Below are 21169 nucleotides of genomic sequence, written 5' to 3'. Positions count from 1 at the left end.
GAAGAAAATCAAGACCAATCAAAGACTTCGCTTTATTTATTTGAAAAGGAATGAGCAATAAAACAGAGATAGTATTTCAGAAATGGTGCAAAAAGCCTGGCATTAATCTTGCCAAGGTTAGACACTGAAGCTTTTTAACCTGTGTATAGCCAATACTATTCATATTAATAATAATAATTTTATTATTACCTATTAGTTATTGAGAATTTACTATGTGTTAGACTCCAAACTAATGGCTTTACTTGCATTTTTCTCAGTTTATCCTCTTAAAACTCTATGAAACAGGAAATACTCAGAAAACGTAGGTAATTCATCTAAGATCACTCTGTTGATAGGTGGCCAAGCTAGTCTTTCTATCACCAAAATTCATGCTTTAGCCATTCTGCAATATTTCTCTCTATGGAAATGAGTTATTATTTGAGTAGATTTAAGAGGGCATAAACATTGACTTATGTTTTCACATCTCTCTGAAAATATTATGATGCATATCTCTGGTTAAGGAAAATCTACTGGGGTCAAGATGAGTTAATTCTGCTTCACTGATGTTCTCAGAATTTTTTTTCCATCTTAGAACTTGATTCCTGACAAAATCAGGATGGATAGCTGGACAGGTTGGTCTTTTGTATTTCTTATCACTTTGACAATTTATAATTCCTCAGTGTTCTTGGAACATTTCCATATTTCACATGAAGTATCCAGTATTAGATTCTGCTCACAATGACTACTAATGCTTTCATGTCTCCATTTGCCTATTTCTACAATGAAAATAACTTTTTTTTTTCATGGGGATACTATAAGCTATTATTATATTACTAGAGGCCCGGTGCACAAAATTCATGCACTGGGGAGGGTGTCCCTCAGCCCAGCCTGCACCCTCTCCAATCTGGGACCCCTCAGGGGATGTCCGACTGCAGGTTTAGGCCCGGTTAGGGATCGGGCCTAAACCTGTAGTCGGACATCCCTCTCAAAATCAGGGACCACTGGCTCCTAGCCACTCGCCTGCCTGCCTGATTACCCCCTAACTGCTCCCTTGCTGGCCGGATTGCCCCCAACTACCCTCCCCTGCTGGCCTGATCACCCCCAAGGCTTTTATTAGTATAGATATGACCCTTCACAGAAAATTTTACTAACCCTGCTTTACAATAAGGGCTTGACGATTGAATCATTGGGACCAGACACCAAGATTTCCTTTCTTAGAATAGTGGAGGGAATAATTATCTTGTCTTTAAGTTGCCCTGAAATTAAAATGAGATAATGACTTAGAAAAGAATAAAAGCACCATATAAAGACAACTGTCTTTTTCATGTACTGAAAAGAGAGTAAAGTGGTAAAATGAAAAACACTATTTTTATTCTCCCCCTTCCTTCCTTTACAGCCTTTATTTAAACTTTGAAATTTATGAAAAATTCACTCCAATTTTCAGTCAATATTATTTTGTATTGGTTTCAGGTTTTATATTAGTTACAGAATAGTGGTTAGACAATCATATACTTTACTAAGTGTTCCCCGATATTTCCACTACCCACCTGGCATCATACCATCATTACAACACTATTGACTATATTCCCTATTTAAGTGACAATGGGTTTACAGGTTCCTTCCAGTCTTTCTTTTGTGTTGTTTGCCTTTCCTTTTCTTTCTTACTTCTTCCCTCATTTTCCTTGTATAGTATCTCAATTGGCCATCAAAGCTCAGTGAAGGCACTGGGACATGCTTAATCCATTTTACAGACCAGGAAACTGCGGCCAATTCCAGTTGGCTGTGGAACTTGACTCAGCGCACAGGGAGCCCTCAGAACCATGCTCTCTGTCCTTCCTAAGGGGGAGCCGCTGGGCAAACAGAACCAACCTTCCCGTCAGGCTTCCGAGCCTCCTTCTCAGGCACCTCTTCATTGCGGACGCTCCACATTCTTTCCTCTCCCCGGTCCCCTGCCCCCATTCTTTACTGCCCCCCCTTCTCTGGAGCAGGTGGAAGGCTTCGCACTCACTGCCTAGGCATGCTCTGCCGTGGGGCAGGGCGGTGCGGGCTTGCTTTTGGGTCAAGGCAGGAGCAGGAGTCGCTGCTTCTGAAGTGTGAAGGCCGCCTGGGCGAGGCCAATTAGCACTGGGAACTTCTCTGAATCATGTCAGTCAGTCCGGTACCCTGCAGTGCAGCACCCCTGCACTGAGGTGGCACCGCCCCTCAACCCCCGCCTCAGGGCTGCGAGTCCTTGTCCCTCCACCCGGGCGTCCTTAAATGCCCCTTGATCCCTGGCCGGGCCCATCCGCGTCTTGGGGCCACTGCAGAACCTCTCTCTCTGCAGGCGAGGCAGATCCCTGCCTGCCGGTCCCCTGCCCCAGCCCGAGCCCCCTCTGGTGCACCCCGCCTCGCCAGGTTTTTGCCTTTGATCTATGGCATTGGTGAAAGCACACGCCTAGCAAGCCTGGTACCCAGCGGGGCACAGGGTCAGTTCTTTGCCCAGAATGTTACAGGTTGCAGTAGCATTTGCAGATGTCGCCCAGAGCCTGCTGGCGAAGGCAGCGCCTTTGGGGGGTGTCCTCATAGAAGAATAGTGAGTCGCTGCTCGGGGCCCCTTAGAACGCCTGCCTCCTGGCCAGCCGCTTTGCCAAAGCTGTGGCACTTACCCTGGAGCCGCCCCTCAGGCAGCACCACAGTCATGTTCACAGGGCCCCACGGGAGTGGCTAGGCAGGCCCAGCCGCACCTCCCCAGGGCAGTGATGTTCCCAGGGCCCCACAGGAGTGGCTAGGCAGACCCAGCCATGCCTCCCCGGGCTGGCAATGTTCCCAGGGCCCCGCGTGCGTGGCTAGGCGGGCCCGCTGCCCCTCCAGGGGCCTGCGATGGACCCGGACCCCACAGGTGGCATCTGGAGCTGCCAAACCCGCCTCCTCGGGCCCCAATGGACTGGTACCTTGAGGGTGGTATCTGTGTGTGGCATCTGGTGCTGCCCTACCAGCCTCCCCTGACCCCTGAAGGACCCGGACCCCCAGGGGCAGGCCATAGCGCTGCCCGCCCTGCCTGCATATGCAAATTTACCCACCATCTTTGAAGGGTTAATTTGCATACTTGCTCCTGATTGGCTCATGGGCATGGCTTGTGGGCATAGCGGAGGTATGGTCAATTTGCATGTTTCTCTTTTATTAGTGTAGACTAGAGGCCCAATGCACAAAATTTGTGCAAGAGTAGGCCTTCCTTCCCCCAGCTGCCGGCACCAGCTTCCCTCTCAGCCCTGGCTTCTTGGTCTGGAAGGACGTCCAGTCTAATTAGCATATTACACTTTTATTATTATAGACTAGAGGCCCGGTGCACAAAATTCGTGCAGAGGGGGGAGGAGGGTCCCCTTAGCCCAGCCTGCACCCTCTCACAATCCTGGACCTCTGGTTCCTAACTGCTCACCTCTCTGCCTGCCTGATCACCCCTGACTGTCCCCCCTGCTGGCCTGGTGACCCCATGCAGCCTGCTGCTTGGTCGTTTGGTCACCCCTCACTAACTCCCCCCTGCCGGACTGGTCGCCCCACTCAGCCTGCTGCTCAGTCATTTTGTCACCCCTCAGGTTGTTTGATCGTCCCTCACTAACCCCCTGCCGGCCTGGTCGCCCCACGCAGCCTGCTCCTCGGTCATTTGGTTGCCCCTCACTAACCCCCCTGCTGGCCTGGTCGCCCCACGCAGCCTTCTGCTCAGTCGTTTGGTCGCCCCTCACTAACCCCCCTGCCGGCCAGGTTGCCCCATGCAGCCTGCTGCTCGGTCATTTGGTCACCCCTCACTAACCCCCCCTGCCAACCTGGTCGCCCCATGCAGCCTGTTCAGTCATCGGTTCAGTTGCGATGGTCACTTAGGCTTTTATATAGATAGATAAGAATAATATAATAGCTATATAAGTGCTTCAAGCTTATGAGGTAGACCAGAAACAAAAATCCAAGTTACCATTGGCATCTAAATTATTCACATTGTAGTGCAAAAAACAGAAAGACTCTTACAGAAGTTCTGTGGCACACTTAGCTTTATTGTAATTGAACAAATACTTTTTTTTTTAAATAGCCCCTTTTACAACACATGTAAAGTTCAATTTTTTTCATTATATTTTTACAGATTGTCTTTTATCTGAGTAAGCAAAAATACGTCTTTTTTTTTTTTTTCTTACTTAAATCATGTAGCCAGGATTCAAACCACGTAGCTCTGGTACCAAAAAGGCAACGGGTTATGAAAATCACAGTACAATTTTAAAATTATTTAAGTTAATTAAGGATATCTAAAATGATATTCACTTGGATTGACAGTAGAAATCATGGGTCAGTTGACATTAGGACTAGTAGTTACACCTACAATGAGAGCAGAAATGGGAAGTTCAGGCTAATAAGAGCTACACCATTCAGGATACACCATCTTCATAAATACTGTGGCTGTGAGGTTGCAATGGCTACATCACACTTGAACACTTCACACATAAATATAGCCAAAGCGAAAAAATATATAGTGTGCTAACTTGGATCTAAAATAAAATGGGCATTTATTTTTAAGAGGGTATACTATTAAACAACTGCACAAGACACAATTTAAACCCCCAAATTACATCTAGGAAAGAAAATAATATTAAAATGCACACCTACACAGACAGTAAAGTAGAAATCTGTTCTTTGTGATTGGTGTTTATTTTTTCTATGAGTAGAAATAATTTATGACCCACAAAAGGATTTCATGGGTGAAACACTAATTACAGACATTGTAAAGAATGTAGCTCAGGAGGCTTGTTTTAAAAATGAGGCAGCATTTTCCTGAAAAAAGTTTGGTCCTCGACTCACAATAGGCTAGTCACTATGGTCTGATGGTAAGCATTTTCTGTGTGTGTGTGTGTGTGTGTGTGTGTGTGTGTGTGTGTTAAGCTATTCCAGTATTAGAATTAGTCAAAACCAGACCAAAAGACAAATTGCCCTTGAAAACTTGACCTTGCATATCATGTCTAATTGATGTATCATCTGAAAGAACAATGCTAAAGACTAGAGGGAATTATGCTCACATGATTCTGCAACAACTTAATTTTGTGCAAACATTTTCCTTCATTGCCATATAACTTATCTTTATTTACCTAGGTGCCAGGAAACCTACCCCATGATCCTCCTTCTCCCCTCCCCCAATCTTCTCCTCTATCAAAGTGATATAAAGACAATTTCACTGTGTATTTACAAGCACAACACGTAGGCAAGAAGGTCCCAGGGTCTGAAGGGCACATCTATTTCTTGTGGACATCTTCATGCCGAATGATCTTGTATGTGATCCAGTAAAAGATGTTGAATATGAGGAAGGCCAATGGGAAGGCAGCTCGAGATATTGTGTCAATTCTTTTTGCCCGGTCCACAAACTTCTTCTTGATCGTGTCTGCATCTTTTGGGGGTTGTGGGACCGGGTTGGCAGGTGTGGTCTTGACAGCTGTTCCATCCTTCACTTGGAGGCAGTGACCCATCCCATAACCGCTGAAATTAAAACGACTTTCACGAGTAGCATCTTCTTCCTGAGACAAGAAAGACAGAGGAAGCACAATTTGGTTGTCAGTCAAATCAGATGGAAGATGCTTAAAATTCTTTAGAAGTAAAAGGATAAATCACAGATAACTGATAGTGTGGGAGGCTTTTGGAACGGGTGGTTCTCTTTCAAGTTTAACTCAATTATTCATGGAATAGATACAGTTCATTAACTTTCAGGCTGAGAAATTAAGGGTAAGAATAATGACTTTGTGGTCATTTTAATTAACAAAGAGAGACACCTACATTATATTCAGCACCAACTTTTCCAAAATCTAATGTATTAATCCATAGCTTTGAATAGATTGTTTTAAAGTGAAGTCTCTAAATCACAAACATATACTCTAAATCTATGAAGAGGACCATTTTTCATTTATTCATTCATTTATTCATTAGTTCATTTATTCATTCATTCATTCATTCCAAAAGCATTTACTTAACTCCTGCGGTGTACCTGGCCCTGAGGTAGGAACTTCTAGTATTGTGGCTTATTCACAGTCCAGTTCCTTCTATTGACATTGATTTTAACATTAAAGGTAGATATAAGATTATCCTTTGACAAGTATATGTTTCCCCTCTAGCACTCTAGTTCATTTCAGTTATATAGCAGAGATTAAATATTTGTTATTTGGTATTGGATATTTCTACCATGAGTAATTTTTCTTTTTTAATATATATTTTTATTGATTTCAGAGAGGAAGGGAGAGGGAGAGAGAGATAGAAAAATCAATGATGAGAAAGAATCATTGATCGGCTGCCTCCTGCAATGCCCCCTACTTGGGATCAAGCCTGCAGCCCAGGCATGTGCCCTCGACTGGAATCAAACCTGGGACCCTTCAGTCTGCAGGCTGATGCTGTATCCACTGAGCCAAACCAGCCAGGGCTACCATGGCTAATTTTTCTAGTGTTAATTTTTAATATTGATTCTTGGGCTAGTTATTTATTTCCACCATATTTAAACATGTGTCCTTTTAGCTAATGTCAGTGGTATTTTGTGTTGATTAAAGACTGAAAATTGTATTTATTCTTCAGGGTAAAGAGTAAATAGCCTTAATAGAGACAAATGTATGGAATCTGGGTGTGAGGTAGGTCAAAATAGTGGGGTTGAAAAGGCAGGATTGAAATGACCTACTTAATAAAAATTTAGTTCTGAATAGCCATCAGTTGAATCTTCTTCTGAAACTAGATTACTGCCTTCTACAACACTATGCAACCCTTTCAAGAAACCAGAGGCACTGTACTATTTACCTTGCCTTAAAATCAGAATGATATATTTTATGGATGCAAAGGTTTTAATTAAGTATAGTATTTCAAAATATGGAATAAACAGATATATTAATCATTGCAGTGTAATTGGAAGACTTATTTAGTACTTAGCAAGAAAGGAAGCATAGAGGCCATTAGGGGAAGGGGACTTGCTTATCACATGGGTTATAGGCCGTCTTGGACATCCTATTACTGATTGGTAATTAGATCTCAACCAGTGTATCAGAGGAGAAGAAATGGTGTCAGTTTGTTTAGTAGAGATTCAGACTAGGAATTTGGGTATTTCGGTTCTAGGCCTGGCTCCAAGGGTTACAAGCTATATTGATCTTAGGCAAGATATTTATTCTTTCAAGGCCTCAGGATCTCATGCAAAAAAAGTTGAGGCTAGACTAGATGTGTGGATCTCAGCTTTGGCTTCTGCAGAGCTTTCGTAAGTATATGTCTGCCTGCCTCCCCTCTCAGCAACTTCCAGACGAACTGAATCAAAATCTCTGGGGAGGAAAACTGAGAATCTGTATTTTGAAAAATCGAGTGACTCTAATGCAGAAGGTTGGAAACCAATGGCCTACATGAGCTCTAATGCCCATTTCTAAAATCCTGAATCTATTCTATATTGTCGAGTCTAAAGTGACTTTTCAAATGGAAACAATCTTTTAAATTTCCCCTTGTCTGCCTAAATTTATTGTGCTGTTTATTCTTTCCATCTCTGTAGAATCCTGCAAATTGCTGTTCTCACCTCTATAAACATTTCAAAACTCGTGATTAAGCATACAATTTACTTCCTGGGTGAGATAAGATTATTTTAAAAGTCTTGGGCTCCTGAAGAAATAGAAAGGGTAGTTAGCTGGTAACCCACTTTTAGCACATGAAAAAAGGAAACCTAAATACACATGTCCATATTTATTTTCAGACTGACTCATTCATTTAATTTCTATAGTCTTTCCTCACATACTGTGAATGGATAGGTGAAGAGGTTAACTTATTCACTTCACTACCAGAGCTAGAATAGAATAATGCCAGGTTAGGTTATAATTATGTTGTACATTGCCATGCAACCTGTGGGTGCTTAATAAACGTTTGTTGAATAATGAACAAAAAGAAACTTGAAGAGGTTTTCTCTCTGCTTGAAAATACTTTCCTTATTCAACAGTATTTTAAATTATGCTTCTTAGTATAGTTAAGCTAGTTAAATCAATTCTTTAAAATTCTCCACCATAAAAATAAATCTGTCATAGGTAGAAAATTATCCATTGAATGTTTCATATGCAGGAGATATGAATGCTAATTTACCATTCTGCTTATTTACCATTATGACTCATTCAATGCTTTTTAAATATAGAACCTTAAACTATCCACATAAAAGGGTATGGTTTTGCTTCAGAAAACATAATTGAAACCAATTGAAACCAATTTCTGTGTTATAATGAATAATTGCCTTTATAGCAGGTTCAGAATAAAATGTTATAGTAATATGGAAATATTCCTATATGAGGGCAAAATGGAGATGAGCTTGAGTCATGGATAAACAGAAGCTAAAATAAAGAACAATCTGTAGGCATAGCTTAGTTGAATGTATTCACAGGGAGAGTCAGGTACATCATCTCAGTAAGAATAGAATTTTAGGCACATATTATCCATTTCTTCTAATTAGCCAGGAAACCAATTAGTTATTGCTGCCGACCAGCCATCTTCAATAACTTTGAGCAGAAAACACTTCAAGCTCATTTATTTTGTTATTCGCTGACGAAATCCCCATAGAAAATGAATCATCCAGTCCAAGTATCAATATATACAATTTCTATATCCCACTTTGATAAAATCTTCAATTTTGTCTGCTGTATGAAGCACTTCATGGCCCTATGCAATTTGTTTGAAACTTATTATCTTATTTATTTTATGAATCAATTTTACTTACTGTAAAATTTACTTATTCCTGTGTTTGGAATAACTGTTGTCTAGATGTGAAATTAGACCTAAAGCATCACTAGAACTGCGTTGTAGTGAATTGTTTAAGATAATTTTAATATAATTAAAAAACATGGTACTTACAAAATGAAAGATTTTAGCAGAACCTATAGCTTCAATTATTCTTTTATGCCTTAGAGAGGAGGAAATAAAAGGACTCCTAAAAACTGGGGTAGGGAAAGATTGTTTTCATCACATTTCTCACCCAGATTCTTTGATTGGATTAAGTCACCCTTTTGTTGAAATAAGAAATTGCTCAGTTGGAACTGAGGTTGTAGTGAGCCTCAATCAATGCAAGGACATAATGGGATCCCCAGCCCCACTTGGGAAACAGTATGAGTTCAAACACAGCATGTTTTTACCAAAAAGTCTCCTGAGCAAATGAAGGCTGGATGATGCTTACTAGTAATTGTAGGCCTGTTGATTTCTATCACGTGGACTTGGGGAAGAAGGATGGTCTTGAGAAATACTCAATTCTTGTGGCCTCAATTCCCTTTTTTGTATCACAGGGACTTGGGAGTAGATATGAAGAATGAATAAATATCATTATTGATTATGACTGTACACCATGCACTTAAAACTACAGTCAGTTTTATCACTAAACCGACTCTGCCAATCACATGCTTCCTCGTGAAATTGAGGCTGAGACCAGTTCTATGGCGTTCCAAAATTATATTTCTGATAAATATTGAAGCTGAGATTCAAATGCAGGTCTGTTTGATTCCAAAGACTCTACAAGTCTTTTATTTTTATGTATTTGTCCTATAAAATCCCACATGGCTTTCATTAAAGATTATGGATGAAGAATCTGACTGAACTTTGCAGAACAACAAAGTTGAAATAAAGTAAACCAAATATAAGTACTTGTTTTGTAATGACATGTGGTAAATGAATTAATACTGTCAAAGTGTCGTTTTTGGAAGACAGTGAAAGGCAATTTTTCTAAAAGAAAAGCATATCAATAGATCATCTCTTTTTCAGTGAAAGATATAATTATTATTGAGGTTTTTAAGAAGAAAGTTCTGGTAAGCATTTCTTGAGCACTTGTCACTCATGTATTTATATTTCCAACAAATAGTCATTGGATGCCTATTATGTGCCAGGTATGTTGTGGGGATGCAGCAGTGAACAAGAATACAAAGTCTCTGCTTTTTTGGAGCTTAGATTCTAGTGGGGAGAACAAATAGTAACAAGTAAAGAAATTATACACAAACACATACATGTATACATGTATGTACATATACACATATGTATAAATATACATATACACATGTATATGCATACAAAAGACACTTCCACATACTTACATGCACACACACACATATACACAGAGATAATTATGGATGCTTTGAAGAAAAACAAAGTAAGAGACTTAAGAGAGGTGAGGGGCAGGGAAATAGATGTTTTAGATTAAGTGGTCAGAAAAGGCTCAAGGAGATGTCAGGCACTATGCCATGTGCTGGGGGATCCAGTAGTGAGCAAACTAGATCAAATTCTTGCCCTCGAGGAGTTTTCAACCTTGAGATGAAAACAAAAATAAAATTATCTCATGAATAGATAGTTATTAACTATGACAAGGGCTCTGAAGGAAAACTATAGGGTGCTGTGAGAGCTTATTAATGGGGGTCCTCATCTAATCTGACAGATAGGAGAAATTTTTCCCTGAGGAAATGATATTTCATTAAAGATAATGAAAAAATGAAAGCATTAAAGAGGTGAAAGCAGAGTTGGGAGATGTCTGAGATTGGAGGGTTTTCTGCAATTGAGGGATGGTAGGATGGCTCCTGAAATGCACAGGGAAGGTGGGGATGAGGACAGTTTCAGAAATGACCAAGGGCTAGATCATGTAGGGCCTTGCAAGCCATCTGCCTATTTGAAGCTTTATTTTAAGAGCCAAGGGAAGGAAAAGATGAATAAGACCTTGGGTTTTTGTGGGGACAGGGGCATAGAGAACTATATAGAGTATAATATGAGAGATATTCTTGAGTTATGTAAAAAGGTTTGTTGGCATTCAGATAAGCCTGAGGTCTCCAGAGTTGGTGAGGTAATATTGCTGAGATACACAAGTCACCTAATATGAAAAGGACTCTGTAGCAACCTATTGGTTTTCAGTATTCATTTATATTTTTGCTTTTTATTATTATTTTTGAATGTTTGCTTCTCAATCATATTAAAGAATGGGTACTCAGGGACTCTGAATTTTGATAACTGATTTCCACTATTGTCTTCACTCTCTGGAGGGTGAACTGTTAGGAGTGTGCCAAAGACAGCCCTATCTGTTAGTACAGTGCTGGGCCCTTGATGGTTATTCAATAACTGTGCTTGGAATGATCTACTTGATTCTGAGTAAGGGCTCTGAAAGGTAGTGCTCCCTGTGGGAGAAAAGGCAACAGCAATTATCTACTAGCAGATTTCCCTCTTTTTGCCAATTTCAGTCCTTTGCATAGCCTCTGGATCAATCTTCCTCAAAGAAGTTCCATCCTATTGTTCTCACTAGAAACTCAATAGCCTTGTTATTGTAGAGGACCAGAGGAAAACATTGGGATAGAGCCTGAAAGACTTGGGTCGAATTCATATCATTACTGCCTCAGAGATTTTTGAGTTTAGGACAATCCCTCAACTTTCTTGCTCTTCTATTTCCTTCTCTTTAAAATGAAGACATTAGGCATTTGGCCATTTTCTGAGTTTGAGTATAGGCCTATAATGCTGGCTAGAATATTGCCTTGAAACTAATATCTAGCTGGCTGATATGTTTCTTCCCAGGCAAAGAGTAGACAGAATGCAAATTAAGTGTCTTAAATTTTTAAAAAGAGTTTATTTGAGCTAAACTGATGACATATGCCAGGGATCAAGAGTTCAAATACTATACAAATAAGGGTCTTATTGTCTTCATCTTACGCCTGCCTTGATACCTTCTGCCAGGGTTGGCTTCAAGGGCGTGCATACTGCGCAGTGTCACAGGGCCCAATGCTTAGAAAGGTCCTATAACTGGTTTAATGCTCTGTTGTAGCCATCTTAAAATTCAAAATAATTTTTGAAAAGGACTCCACATTTTCATTTTGTAGTGGGCCCCACAAATTTTTAAGCCAGCCCTGCTTTCTGCTGTAGTAGAATTGATGGAATGCCATTTGCCCATTGCTTCCATTCCCAGCCTTAATTCTTAATCAAGTTTCTCTTCTCCTTAATGACCACTCCCCAGCTCCTTTGTGTGAAATTCAAGGACTCCTATGTCCTGCCTTATGCCTCTCTTGAGGTTTCATGATCTTTGATTTTAGTCAACTGCTTCCCTTTGCATAGAATGTTCCTCCCCTCTTAACCTGGCAAGCTCCTGCATGTCCTGCAAGACTACTCTGCCATCATCCCATTTGTGATGCCTTTTCTTGATCCCTGAGCTTGGGCCATGGGTTCCTCCTTAGCTCCTGTAGCACCTGGAACATGTCTCCATAGTGGGACCTGCTATTAAAATCAGCTGTTTATATGTCAGCCTCTTATGTAACCTTCAAGTACAGGGACCCAGTTTTGTATATCTTGATGGCCCTAGTACCTAGAATAATAATTGGCTGAAGCTTCCTGTGTTGAATATATATAAAGTAAATTCTTCTTAAATTAATGGTAGAAAAAAAGTATTTTGTAATAAGAAAAATATTTTCCTTGCTTATTTATTATGTGGCTTATTTCCACAATTTATATAATATTAAGTCAAACTTAAACTCAACAATGCAACTCAGGAACTGAGGTATTTGTATTCTATATTTGAAACACTGTCCATCTTTTTTGAGCCCAGTGTTAAGCTAATGAGCAACCCAGATAGTGTGAAAATATGTAAAATTAGATGCACTTTATTAATCTCAGTAAAAAAAAGCATGCTTTCTTTGCAAAGAAAACAAATGGAATAGACAAACACTCCAGAATACAAGGAAATATTTTGTCATATATGTATCTATTGGCAAATCAAAATAATAAAGCTAGGTAAATGAAAAGCCAGTATTTATTAGTTATATGCAAATTTTCACCACATAAATTAGACCTTGTCAGTTCTTACTCATAACAAAAGACCAAAGAGTATTTGCATAACATTAAGGTTATCTGAACCATAGGCCATCCATTTGGGTTTGGTGAAGAGAATAAATTCCTGTAAATCTAATGGTTACCACCAAACATCAGTTTTAAGTCTTGAAACTCTAATCAATGAAACATTTTTCTTCACAAATCTTTTAAAACAAATTAATAGCCATACTGTGGTGCTGTTCACCATTTAGCTATCATAACACAAAATCTCCTTCATTGCTTCAATCACATGTTAAATGAAGTTAAAATGTTTTTCTGTTTTGTTTTTTTAAAAGCCAGCAGAGACTCTGATTCAGGACAAAGCTCACCCCCAATACAGTGGGATAATATTTAGGTAAGGGCAGAGAAACAGAATTCAGCTGTTGTATGAGCAGGGATTCCAGAACTGATATTGCCACATCATAGGAAGTTGAGTTGGCTAAGATTTATAGTTATCCACCTAAACCCATCTTTCTTTCTTCTTCCAGTGGTGGGCCTCCCTTTAGCTTAGGGTTGCTTAATTGCAGCACTATTGATATTTGGGACCAGATAATTTTTGGTTGTAGGGAACTGTACTGTGTATTTCAGGATGTTTAGCAGCATTCCTGACCTCTTCTGAGTATATGCCAGTAGCATCCCCTCCTCCCCAAGTTGTGACAATGAAAAATGTTGCCAGACACTGCCTAATGTCTCTTGGGGCATAAAATCTCCACAACTTTAAGAAATCCTGCTTTAGCTGGTCAGACATGTGCATGTGGGGAGACTGCATTTTCTAACCTCCCTGCACATATGTGGGGCTATGCACCACATCTAGTGTCAGGAAGTCCAATGAGCTCAATCTCCAAACCAGAATTTAGTCACTTCTTATACCACCCCCAACACTACATACTGGTCTGAGCCACAGATGGTGGCTCATCAAAGCATTCCCAGCAGAATTATTGTAGTCTTTTACCTGGCCCCCTGGCTTCTAGACCCTCCTTCCCAGCAATAATGTCTGTTCTCAACACAGCAACTAGAGAGAGCCTGTTAAAATGTGAGTCAAGTCAGATCATCAGCTCAAAACTCTCTGGTGGCTCTCACCTCACTCAGTAAAAAGCAGGTCTTTGTAATGTTCTTTTTACCTTTCAGACCTCACCTCCTGCTGCTCTCCTTCTAGCCCAGGTGTGAGCAAGCACTGTCCTTAAATGACCAAATAATAAATATCTTAGACTTCATGGTCCATACAGCCTCTGAAGAATACATCTTTTCAATGTATATTTTGAAACAAATTTTCTAAAGTGGAATACATATTTCACTGTACCTTGGACCACACTTTACCTATAACATCATATTTTTAATGGACTAGAAGTAATTATTTAAAAGTAATTGTTTGACTTTTGGCTCAAAATCTTTAAGCTGAAATGTTTTCACTTACTGTCAGCTGTAGTCTTAGAGAATAGTTTAGAAATCAATTACGTGGTTGTGATATTTCAATTCCTCAAGAGGAAAGCAATGCCTTGCATATGGACATTTTTTTCCTAGTAGTCTCTGTCAATTCTAGTCTATCTAGAATGCTCAGAAGACACACTAAATTCTAAGAAGCATGAAGGTGAACATCTCCCATCTGGAGGATGAGCTGTTCAATTATTAACATCATTTGCCATCTGTTCAGGGTGCGAACAAAGTGAATGTTGAGACTGTCTACACAGCACAAACTGAAAGAGACAGGTGATTAGTACTAATATATGAACCAACTGCCAAACTAAAAACAATAATAATGATAGCACCAACAACAAATAACACCAAGCAGTTATTTGCTTTCTAACTTGGATGATCATGACCACCAAGTTCTACAGACCATTATTGTTCCAGAGAGAGAGAGAGAGAGAGAGAGAGAGAGAGAGAGAGAGAGAGAGAGAGAGAGAGAGAAGACTTGGTGTCAAAAACTGGTTACTGTGTGAAATTATCTGTTGTTTACCTGGTACCACTCCTGTAGAAGTTCCTGCCTAATGCAGGGAAGAACTACATTTCCCAGAATTCCCTTGATTGATTCTTGGTTAGGGTTTGCCAGTGAGAGGAACTTGAGAGATTTGGAAAGTGGAAGGGAAGCAGAGGCTATTATTTTGGGGAATATGTGGGGGTCAGATTAGACACAACAGCTTTCTAGACCTTTCTGTGGGATCCCACTTTATGATCTCACTTTAGCAGGTGGTTTCTCAGATTTCTTGGTGAACACCTGGTTTTCCACCCAGAGATTCATGTTGAAGTCCCATCTACTGACTATAACCTTCCATTCCCCTAGTTACTCCCATATTCATATGAACCCTAATTTCTACATTAAACCCCTTATTCTGATAGTATGTGTAATGTCTCTGTTTTCCTAACTAAACCCAACAAGATACAGGTATACAGGTACTCCAGACTTTTAACAAAAAACATAATTTTAATGCAAATTACTGTAGTTTCCCTCACTTAAAATTTATTAGGCATCATAATGTACCAAGGATTAGGAAGAAATAAGGATAAAAGATGATAGAGTTCTGTCTTTGAAATCATTGTGGAATTGGAGTAGGGAGTCAAGAACATATAGACCAGTAGTTCTCAACCAAGAGTAATTTTGCCCCTGAGAGGAAATGAGGCAATGTCAGAATACATTTGGTTGTCACAGTAGAGGAGAGGGTCCTATTGTCATCTAGGGCAATAGGAAACTGTTAAATGTCCTATAATACACAGGACAGTCCCCCACAACAAAGTGTGAATTATCTAGCTTCAAATGTCAATAGGACATGAGTTTTGGAAACCCTGATATAGACAAACGATTCCAATATAATGTGATATCTGTTATGATAAAGGAATGCACAAGCCACAGGATAGAGAGGTTAGAGAGCATGTTATGGTAGAATAATTAAAGGAAAGTTAGATGGCATTCTTTCTATAATAACATCATGGGATGGACTGCCTCTGGAAGATATACATGAATATTAATTACACATATATCACAGAAAAGCAACCCATGTAAAGGCAGCTTTGTTTTGTTAACCAAGCTTGCCTTTTAGTACAACAACAGAGCAGCTCAAAGATACTTGCCTGTGCCATTTGGCCAGGAGTACGTATCTTTTAATCTTTCTGTATTTTAATCAAAGAGGATTTGTTACAAAGGACAAAAACCTACTCATGGTAGCTTAAATAAATGGGAAATTTCTTGAAAATTACTATAAAATTATTGTAAGACAATCTTATGAGTCTCTAAGGATAGGGAAGCAGTTCCCTGTACAGGTAAGAAGCCTGGGTTCTGTGTCCAGAACTCCTGGTTTCAAATCTTGGTTCTGCCTCTAATTAGTGTGGAAGTTGAGTAAGTAAATAAAACCTTTACATGCCTCAGTCTGTTCTGCAGTAAAAATGGAAATAACAACCCCTTCCTTATAGGGTTTTTGAAAAGATTCAGTGAGATAATGCACATTAAGGGCTTATAACAGTGTCTGGTATATAGTAGGTACTCAATAAATGTTAGCCATGATCATGACATTGATGATGGTGGAAGGAGGGCTAACTAGCCCAGGAATTCCAATTGAGCAAGTCAAAAATGAGATTCTTCTTAATCTCTCAGGGCTATTATTCTCATCAAGTTCTGCCTTTCTCCTTTGATTCCTTTCTTTATGCATGTTCAAACTGGGCCACCCTAGCCTCAACCCTATGGGAACCTTTTCAACTCAAGTTCTTACTATCATCTAATTAGAGTAATTCTTCCTTCAAATTCTTGAAAGAGATTCTCATTGATATCCTAGTTAATGGACTGTTGTACTTGGGACATTGGACAGAAAAAGGGGTAGGAGAAACACAATCAGGACAGCCTAAGGACAGGGTGAAGAGCAAGGTATTCCTCCCAGGGTGGTAAATGTTCCCAAAAGCATACCACAAGAGGAACCATAGAAGAAACAAGAGAGGCTGGCCTTGAAAACAGATGAGTCTGGTGCTAGAAGCTACCCATTGTACACTATCATAAAAGTGCAGCAGGGAACACAGAAGGCTGATGGACCTTGGGCTTTAGCAAGGGCGAAAAGCTATGCACTGATTGTTCTGTCGAAACAATGGTGGCTCAAGGCAATCCCCTAACCCAGTGGTCGGCAAACTCATTAGTCAACAGAGCCAAATATCAACAGTACGATGATTAAAATTTCTTTTGAGAGCCAAAATTTTTAAACTTACACTTCTTCTAACGCCGCTTCTTCAAAACAGACTTGCCCAGGCCGTGGTATTTTGTGGAAGAGCCACACTCAAGGGGCCAAAGAGCCGCATGTGGCTCGCAAGCCGCAGTTTGCCGACCACACCCTAACCTGATAATCTTTTACTGTTTAAAAAACCTTACCTGATATGTGTGTTTGCTTTGCTAAAGGGCAAATGTATATTCTAGTAAATAAAAAGCTATGGGTCCAGAGATTCAGAGAGCCACTCCACTAGAGAGTAGGTCTCCACTTGGTTCCCCCATGCCTTCTAAATTTATATTTATTGTCTAGTGTATCCGTTTATGTGCAGCCCCTTCTCCAGATCCTGAATCCTCACTGCAAAAGGTTGTGGCATTCTGGCTCATATGGAAGGTGTTTTCAAACGAGTAAAGAATGTTTGTATTAATGGCTTCAAGGTTGCTAATCAGAAGCAATTGGTTGACATTGCAGGGAGGCAGAATTTAACTCAGTATGAGGAAGAACTTTTAACAACTCTGAAAATGAACATGGAGCACAACACCTTGGAAGGTAATGAATTCCTTGTTACTAGAGATAATCAAGTGTTTATTCATTTGTTGGAGCTCTTGGGTATCAATGTAACATGTGGGTTTGAGGTAGATGACCATTTATGTACCTTCTAATTGTGGGAGTTTCTGATTGTATATAAAAATTGCTAAGGGAAGAAGTCCAGAAGGGCAAACTACTTTGAAGGTGCAAGAAATATGTATTCAACAAGTTGTGCCCTGCTATGACCCTCCTTGGCCTCCTAGAAATTTCTAGTCCTTCTGATCCCATTTTGAGAAAACCATAGCAACAGTTTGGTTAAGATGTATTTTCTCTTTCATTTATCTTTGACTTGAAAAATATTTTATTTCATTATTTTTAAGGGTGTCATTTGTGCAGTAAGTCCCTTGCTGCTATTATAATTTTGAGGAAAATCCTAATATAGAGCATATAAAATATATAACATAGAACAATAAAAATCCTAAAAGAGTAACCTGTAACCTCACTGTAAAATACACTGAATGGGTATATTTTAGAGGTTAACATACCATGTTCATGGAGGCCTGTCTTTATTAAAAAGTATCTAGTTTTGATAGCCTAGAGCAGTGGTTCTCAACCTTTCTAATGCTGCGACCCTTTAATACAGTTCCTCATGTTGTGGTGACCCCCAACCATAAAATGATTTTCGTTGCTACTTCATAACTGTAATTTTGCTACTGTAAATGAATCGTAATGTAAATATCTGTGTTTTCCGATGGTCTTAGGCTCCTAGAAATTTCTAGTCCTTCTGGTCGCGACCCACAGGTTGAGAACCACTGCTATAGAGCCTAAGACCATCGGAAAACACAGATATTTACATTACGATTCATTTACAGTAGCAAAATTACAGTTATGAAGTAGCAACGAAAATCATTTTATGGTTGGGGGTCACCACAACATGAGGAACTGTATTAAAGGGTTGCAGCATTAGAAAGGTTGAGAACCACTGGTCTAGGAGGTTCTTTTCTTCTGATTTCTGCCACCTCTGTTTATCAGTAACCACACCTTTTTTGTTATATTCTCTCCTAAATGCCTGCATTTATTAGGTTGAATTTTAACAATATAGTTGTGAGTCTCTTGTGCAATAGTGGACAATGAAATTAATCACACTAACACACAAGATCATTTTAAAGAGTCAGAGGACATTTTATATGAGCACAAGAAGATAAGTTTACATAAAGAGCCCAATTTTACTATTCCAGGTGGTTGTGCATTTCTTTTCCCACAGATTTGTGCATTGTGCTAGAAGTTAGATGCCAGTGGGCTGACTTCATAGGAAGACATTGCTATCTACCCCATATAAGAAATGGCATGACTTCTGATGAATTAGTGCTGGCAGGTTTTCTATTCTCAGACCACTGAGCTATGAGACCTGAGTGGAAACCAGCAATTCATTCAGCAAACAGTACCTAGCATGTACCAGACAATGTTACAGGCTCTTTAGATTGAAAGATGAATTCTGTAATAGCTTTGCTATTGAGAAGATTGCTGAGATTTTCCTGAGGGTCTTTACAAAACAGGTGACGGGAAGTAAAAGGAAGTATTTGATGAGTGTTGGCTGTGTGCAATGCACCAGTGTTCACATGCATAATCTTGTTTACTCCTAATAGTAATCCCACAAGAAAGACCTTTATTAGACCACTTTACAGAGGAAGAAACTTACCAGAGTGATTAGACTATGGCTCCAAATCACCTAGCAAATATAGTGCTAGGCAGGGTTTGAATTCATTCACGTAGACTCCTGGCTGAAACACATTTCACAGTGTCATGCTTCTCTCCCATCTTTTTATTCATATGATTTGAAGAGGATATATATATATATATATATATATATATATATATACTGCGTGGCCAGATTATTATGATCTCTGAACGCATAATAATCTGGCCACTCAGTGTACTTCTCTTGAGTACCTCATTTATTTGATATCAAAGATACTATAAATCGTGCACCTGATCAGTTCCCCCCTTTGCACTGGCTGGTAGAAAGCTCAGGACAAATAGATGGTTGATTTCCAGCAAAAGTCTAGAATACTTTTGGTACCCATTTGAGATACAAATACACTGAGTGGCCAGATTATTATGGGTTCAGAGATCATAATAATCTGGCCACTCAGTGTATATTAAGAGGACAGGCATTCACATTGCAGAATTATTCCAGGAAAGGGTGCTGTAATGAAACATTAAAACATGTTGACATGGTAGCTGGCTGGGATGAAGAAAGCTTGTTTTATGACAGGGATTTTTATGTTTTGTTTTTTAATCACAGGAAGTGTGAAAGGGCATTTGATGATTCTATGATGAATTAAGGCATCTGAGTAAGGTCTGGCTGTATGACATTTAGCAAACCTCATAAACTCCCTGTGCAGATATTACTGCCAAACTACTTTAATTTGAAGCATTTTGTGCTTTCTACAATAAAGCCATATGAATATTTAGAAAAATTGTTTTACTACGCTATATGTGTGTACACAGTTCAATCCAGATAACTAAGGTAAAATATCACCCTGGCATGGATTCTATTGGATGGCATTTGAGATCATCTCCCTGTTATGTATGTGAACACAGAGCTGAGAGGGCACCCTCTCAGTTACAGGAAAAGGTGCTGCGTGGAGTTCCCATTTGGCTCCCAATACTAGAATGATAATGCTACTCTTTTTAAGGAAAACAACACAACCAGCAATGTAGGAATGTGTTATTCTGTATGGTTGAAATCTTTCATAATTAAAAAGAAATAAAATATACTGAAAAAACACAAGCAACAATAGTGATGAACTTAGCCTTTTTCATCAAACGGATATTAATTTTATTTAGAGTGTCGGGGCATTTCCCATGCATTAACAGTATGCCTTACTTAAGACTGTGCACATTGCAATATGTATGCATTTTTAGTGGACTATTTGCGATACGCTCTAGTGCAGCACTTCTCAAGCTTCAGTGTGCTTGTGAGTCCCCCAGGGTGGGGGTTGTGTCATAATGCAGATCCTGTGCCGTGGGGCCTGGGAGTCTATCTATAACAAGCTCCAGCTGATGCTGGTGCTGCTGGGCACCAAGTGATACTTTAAGAAGGGAGGATCTACAGCATTGGTTCTCAAACTTGGCCACACATTGGAATCAACCAGGAAGGTTTAAAAATCAAGCTGATTTTTTTCTATCCCCCCAAATATTCTGATTTAATTGGACTGGGGTGGGGTCTGGGCATGGAGATCTTAAAAAGTCTCCAGGTGATTAGAATGTGCAGCCAGGATTGAGAAGCTTACTCTCGTGGGTTACCTTGTCTCTAGAAAATGTAAGGACTCATATTTGGTGTGACTCTTGTTGCTCTGGAATAAATCCAGCAGCAGACAGAGTGAAGTGAAGTGGAAACGTTCAATAACTTCGCCTACTAATGTTTACACCCATGTCAATTTCCTGAAAAGCAATTAAATTATACACCCAACAAAATTCATTCCTCTGCTACCAGTGCAAAGAACCAGGCTTTGGATCCCTTTTTTACTCTCTGGTATAAAGAAAAGAAGCTTGTCTAGAGTAAAATACTAACTAAAGAGGAAATTTCTAACTTAAAGTTTTTTCTCTCTGTACCATCCTTTGGGTTATACTAGCTCTAATTAACGACTCCTGACAGGAGTGAT

The 21169-nt window shown here is 39.7% G+C and overlaps 1 protein-coding gene across 5 annotated transcripts in view; it reads right to left on the bottom strand.

The window, feature by feature from the left end:
* Window positions 1–3982: 3982 nt before the first annotated feature.
* GLRA2 (glycine receptor alpha 2) overlaps window positions 3983–21169 on the bottom strand; it is a 177932-nt gene continuing 160745 nt past the window's right edge. For 4 of the 5 annotated variants that reach the window (XM_080652521.1, XM_080652520.1, XM_080652523.1 and 1 more), the window contains one exon: window positions 3991–5504. In XM_080652521.1, the coding sequence (XP_080508647.1) occupies window positions 5226–5504 (279 nt within the window). In that variant the 3' untranslated portion in view covers window positions 3991–5225. Of the gene's footprint in view, window positions 5505–21169 lie in introns of all 5 variants that reach the window. The other variant, XM_080652522.1, reaches the window with a different exon arrangement.

Source organism: Plecotus auritus (assembly GCF_963455305.1).
Source record: "Plecotus auritus genome assembly, chromosome: X".
In the NCBI taxonomy this organism is placed as follows: domain Eukaryota; kingdom Metazoa; phylum Chordata; class Mammalia; order Chiroptera; family Vespertilionidae; genus Plecotus; species Plecotus auritus.
This window is presented reverse-complemented; position numbering and strand designations above follow the sequence as displayed.